General features: G+C 43.5%; 1 protein-coding gene across 1 annotated transcript in view; it reads right to left on the bottom strand.

The window, feature by feature from the left end:
* Window positions 1-1,537: 1,537 nt before the first annotated feature.
* Hoxc13 (homeobox C13) overlaps window positions 1,538-6,025 on the bottom strand; it is a 7,717-nt gene continuing 3,229 nt past the window's right edge. Inside the window, exon 2 of the mRNA XM_031359151.1 lies at window positions 1,538-3,214. Within this exon, the coding sequence (XP_031215011.1) occupies window positions 2,958-3,214 (257 nt within the window). The 3' untranslated portion in view covers window positions 1,538-2,957. The remainder of the gene's footprint in view (window positions 3,215-6,025) is intronic.

Below are 6,025 nucleotides of genomic sequence, written 5' to 3'. Positions count from 1 at the left end.
TATGTTTCTTAGCTGGATCCTAAACTTTCAATCAACCAGGGTTAGGGTTAGGGTTAGGGTAGAGTTGGACCTCGGGTGTACCACCTCACCAACTAAGACTTGACCTCCTTTGTGTGCACATGCTGAGGGCTCTCTAGGACATAAAATTATCTTTACCCATGAAGTGTTCAGCTTTCATTGTGTCTACAAAATGTTATAGGAGGACCCAAATAACTGCAATGACTAAGAGATCTGAAGACCCTACTAGAAAGCTCCCAAGTTTCTTCTCTATTTGCTTCCTTTCTCTGTCTGGACAACTCTTTTTGTCTTAGGAGAGGTCTAGGGGCTTTTGAAAAGAGATTGGGGTTGTTGGTGGGGAGAGAAAGGGAAATAAAATTAATAGTGACTCTTGTTTCTAGAGGATTCACTTATTCCCTTTCAAATTTCCCCTGCTTGGTATGTGGTTCTCTCTAATCAGCCCAGAGTTGAGTGCAGAATGAGGCTGGCAGTTGCTTCAGTAGCATAGACTCCATGGAGGGTGAATTCTTCAGGTTCTTTGTCTCTCAGACTGTGTGTGTATGTGTGTGTGTGTGTGTGTGTGTGTGTGTCCACAAAAAGCATTTATTAATGTTAAAATTTAAAAGCTTCAGCCCCATCAGGCAAAGGGAGCCAGAAAGACAAACTCCAATTTCCAACCTGATGCCTCCAGTCCTTCTGTGTCTCAGGAGAGGAAAAAAAAAGTATCATATATAAATAAAAATTGCTGCAGTAAAGATTTAATCTGAGATAACATTGTTTTAGGCTATATTGCTTTTTAAAAGTCTCTTAACCTGACAACTTAACGATCTCATTAACTAGACCAGATAGGGAGATAGGCACAGATGCGACAAGGAAAACAAATTAGTGGCACCTCTCCACAGACTCCAGACCTCCTGGAAGACAAGGGTTCTTAGGAACTCCAGAGAATAAAATGGAACTGGCCTGACAAACTGGAGGCCCAAGGGATCCTGGCATTCAGACCTCTCTGTTTAAGTGGATGGGATAAAGACATGAGTATGGTCTGGAAAAGCTGAGCTCTAAGTGCCTCTGACCCCTGGGGAAGTAGGGTTATGGGAGCCTAAGGTGAGCTAGCTACCATCTCTACTGTTGCTATCATAGGTCCAGTCATCTCTCAGCCACTGTGCTACCCTCCTAACACCCTAGAACCAGAACCTCCCCCCCATTTTTAGAGAGCAAACTCTGATAAGACCCACCAACCTACTTACAAATCATTAAGCAGTGAACTTTTCTTACTTACCCACTTCCAGATTTTTTCAACAGATCACACCTTTCCCTCTCTCACATAAATTAATCTAAGTCGGATATTAAGATGGGAAGTTCTCTTATCTAAACAGAATAGACAATACAAATGTCTTCTGGAGAGAAATAAAAGTTGGGAACCTACTGTTGCAGGTAATGTGCATATTCTTCCCTGACCCTGTCTGACTGGACTGGGCCATAGTAGCCTGCCCTGAAGACCCAGGAAAGAAAAGCTTGAGAAGGAACCCGAGCAATAAAATCAAGACCAAAAACAAAAGGATATTTTATTTTAAAAACGAGTTTGTGGGTTTTTTCTTCTTTGCATTCAATACATTGTCATTCAGACGTCACGATACTATATACAGATACACAACATTAAAAAAAAAAAGAGCCTATTTCAGATGGGCATTTCAAAAGAACACTGTTTTGTAATGAGCCAGTGGGAAGGGAAGAGGTGAGGGGGCCCCCACAGCACCAAGTTGGCTTTTGAGGAGGGAGAAATTAGGCAGAGTCTACATTTAGCTGGTTTATCCAGGACCAATGATGTCACCGCCCCCCCCCCCCATCAGCTCCTCAAGTTATGCTTAGGAAATCAGTGAAAAATGAAAGTGTGTGGTCTCTCTTCTCCACCTACTGCTATTGCTTATGTAGAGATATGACTGAAGATCTTCTGAGGGACCCACCCTCTATCTCTTTTAAAGAAGTTGATAAAAAGTTCTGATTCTAAGCCTGGCCTAATTCCCAACCTCACCACGAGAGAGAAAGAGACAGAAGCCACACTTAGCATTGTGGCTGGAGATTTTTTTGTCCTCCTTGGATTTCCATAGGACTGAGTGCAAAGCAGAGGAGGCAGTGGGGTCAAAGGCACCTCCTGGGAATCATTTCTGGGTTAGGATGTGGCTAGGGGCTGCACCAACTCCAGCTTTTGTTGAGACAGACAGAGAAGGAAAGAAAGAAAGAAAGAAAGAAAGAGAGAGAGACAGAGAGAGAGAGAGAGAGAGAGAGAGAGAGAGAGAGAGAAAAGGAAGGAAGGAAGGAAGGAAGAAAGAGAGGGAAAAGAAAGAAAAAAGAAAAGAAAAGAAAATCTACAAGTTCCAAGAACGGTTCAGTTTGAATTATGTTACACTGCCAGACCCTAAGGATTAGCATCATCATTAACACTTTTAAAAGATGCACAGAAAAATCCTAACTAGGAAAACCTTGCCTACGGAGTTCAGGAATGACAGTAAAAAGGGAGAACAAGAAAGAAAGAAAGAGCTACCCAGATCCTGTGCCCATGCACCCCAAGAAGGGGAAGGAGTGTCTTCCACAAGCTGAGGCACAGGAAGAGGCAAGAACTGAGTAATTTGGAATCTCAGTCCTGCTTTGGTAGGAATGACTGAACTCTCCAGGCCACTCGGCTTTCTAGTGGGACAAGCCACAAAGGCCAGGGGGTTAGAGACAGTCTTCCTTTGGCACCCCATTCAAACCCACCTCTACAGCTGAGGATGCTGAGTGGGTGCCGTCTGGCGGGGGGCAGTGATATTAGGGGTGGGATGGGACTAGGGTAAGGCAGAGCTGTTCCTCTTTCTCTGTAAGATTAAATAGTGGTCTGCGCCGGTGCAGCGTCCTTCGGGTGGATTCCGTTATGGTACAAAGCAGTGACATAAATAGTCGGGGCGGGCGGGCAAGCGGACGGGTCAGGTGGAGTGGAGATGAGGCGCTTTCGATTTGCTGACCACCTTCTTCTCTTTCACGCGCCGGTTCTGGAACCAGATGGTGACCTGGCGCTCCGAGAGGTTCGTGGTGGCTGAGATGCGCCGGCGCTTCTCTTTGGTGATGAATTTGCTGGCTGCGTACTCCTTCTCTAGCTCCTTCAGCTGCACCTTCGTATAGGGCACGCGCTTCTTGCGCCCGCGCCGGTAGCTGCTCACTTCGGGCTGTAGAGGAACCACGTCTAGAGGGAGAGAGAAGGCGTGCAGCAGCAAGTGAGGTGGGCGGCTAAGGGCTACCCGGATGCGAGGCGGTCTGAAGTCCCCACAAGGTCTCAACTGGGCCGCCAAATTGTACTGCTTCATGAGGTGCTCTAACTCTAAGTAACACCCCCCCCCCACGCTGTTAGTAAGGCCACAGAGAAGGTGAGGCCACTGGGGTACCAGCCTCCTTTTAGGTCCAAACTTTAAGAGAAGGAACTCAAAAAACTCAGTAATCAAGATAATATTTAAGGCACGTATTTTTTAAAAAAATCAAAACTGCAAAAAAATCCATGATAAAATATCATTAAAAAATAAACAGAAAATCTGTATTATTGATTTTTTTCCTTTCACCTCAATCTCCACGATGGCTCTGCACAACACCCTTTATTAGAAACCTTAGACCCTTAAAGTCAAATGCTCCAAGTCCTCCCCCTGCTTGCCGGAGTGCCGGTATTTAGAAAAAAACTTCATTCTGCAGTTAGCACAACAGGGTTCCTACACCCTATAATCTCCCCTTTGTCGTGGGAAGGACTTACATTGTAAGTTTGAGGAGTGCATAGCAATCAGGGTGTCAGCTACAGGAGCATAGACCATCAAGTGGGCCGCTCCATAGGCCTGAAGGTGCCCAGGCACATGAATGAGACTAGCCTTACACTATGGATCTGATTCGCCAACATAGAGAAGAAACTATCAGATGAAGGCAGACTGCTTGGGGGATCAGTCACTTGCAAAAAGGGCTCCAGTGTTATGAATCATCTACCACCACCCAGGGAGGAAGATCCTGGCTCAGTGTAAGGAAATCAGATCCCCATAGGAGGAGGTCCATACCTAGGTTCCACCAAAAGGAAAAGAATTCTGTTTCAACCTTCCTATTTCTGTTCTTCCAAAGCTGAAAGAAATCTTCTACACCCCAGCTACCCTAAGCTCTACCCTTGCAATTTCAGCCACCACTTGTTCAATTTCTTCAAGTTTAGAGCATTTCACAGGAATTTAAAAATAGGATGGCACTCCCCATCTGAGCTCTTGGCAGTGAAAGACCATAGTGGCAGGATAAGGGAAATTATGTGAATAGCTAGCTCAGCCTTCATTGCTTTCTATGGCATCGCTGGACTTCAGGTGGACTCTAATAAGGGCTGAGTGTCTGAGTTCTCTTCTTCATTCTTATGTTCCTTTGGAAGTATTAGACATGTCCCCAGCATGAAAACAGAGAATCTGCTGAAGTATTTCTTTATACCCTACCCTATAAGCATCTTTCCCTACACTGCCCTTCCCAATGAGCCTGGCGTTCCTGCACTCACTCTTTCTCAGAGACCCATGGCCAACTAAACAGGGAGGGGATGTGGGAGGGAGATCACAATAGAATGCAGCTAGAAATAAAGTACCCAGGAAGAAAATGGAAAGGGGTTCCAGTGGCTGGCTCAGGCTGCCTTCATGGTGACAATTTCTCAAGAAAATTATCTATCCAACTTGTCAATGTTTCTCTGACACCCAAGATTTTATTAATCTGGAAAACAAACAAATAAACAAACAAACAAAGCACCCCAGCCACTTCAGTTTAGTAAATATGATTTGTCAATTTAAAAAGTTTTTCTTTCTGGTCCCAGACAAAGTTTTAAGTAACTCGTCTTCTATTTGTTTTACTCTTATAGATGGAACTATATTTAAGAAACAGATGATTCTGGGACAAGAATAAAAATAAAGAGAATAAGTAGTGATATAGTAAGCTCCTCCCTTCCCCAGAACACTTCTTCAGTTGTATTTTATTAAATGCATTTTGCAAGATTAGAAATCAGAGGCTCATAGTAAGGAAGTGACTTAAATGACAGAGTTGGAATCTAGACTCTCTGACTCTTCACATAAATTCAGAGTAAGGGTCAAAAAAATGGACCTCCTAGTAAATCCCCTTTGTTGAAGGGCAAAGTGAGGATATGGGTACTTTTCAGTTTTTGAATGAACCAGTTAACTGTTCCTAATTTAAAAAAAAAAAAAAAAAAAACTTCACCTTTGTAGCTCCCTAAACATAAACTCTCAATTTCTAATAAAGTTTAATCAACACAACCTAAAAATTCTGGTTAAAAGGTAGATAACTGCTCTAAATTGGTCATTTTTCCCCCTCTATTGGATGTCAAAGATTGACTCCACCAAGGTTTCCTTGGGTCAAACTGAATAGCAGGTTGTTTTGACCTCCTGGAGAAATAGCTCCAGTCTTTCCTTATCAAAGGAGCACCTTCCATTGTCTGCTGTTTTGGCTAGAAGGAAGTGGGCTTCACAGTTGTGAGAGCAGCTGGTAGCTTAGATTTTGAGCAGAGTCTACCCTTCCTGGGTGTGGACTTAGCTATTAGTATCTCAATGTTCCCTCCTCTAGTGTCCCCCCAGATCACCTACACTAACTGATTTGTACCTGGGAATCTAATCAGTATCTATGAGAAGCAAATAATGAAAACAATCTCCTGCCAGTCTTTGTTTTGAGGTAGAGGCTTCTGTGCAGGGCGCTCACTCCAAAGCCTGCCCACTTCATTGGTAGACTCTGGGATTTAAGGATTAGCCTTTGCAGCTATGGCTCTTTCCAATACAAATTCAAAGACTGTCAAGATGGACTTTTAGTACGAGCTCCAAAATACCTGCTGTTTTTGTTTGGTTTTTGTTTTGTTATATTCTATAATCTATCTGTCTGTCTATCTATCTATCTATCTATCATCTATCTATCTCAGAACTGTCTTTCTTTTCTTCCTTCGTCTAATTGTCTCCTGGGATTTCTTGGTGAAAAAAGAAAGGTGTCTATACTCACCACA

This window comes from Mastomys coucha, unplaced genomic scaffold (genome assembly GCF_008632895.1).
Source record: "Mastomys coucha isolate ucsf_1 unplaced genomic scaffold, UCSF_Mcou_1 pScaffold11, whole genome shotgun sequence".
Taxonomy (NCBI): domain Eukaryota; kingdom Metazoa; phylum Chordata; class Mammalia; order Rodentia; family Muridae; genus Mastomys; species Mastomys coucha.
The sequence above is the reverse complement of the archived record's forward strand: the minus strand, read 5'-3'. Positions and strand labels throughout refer to the sequence as shown.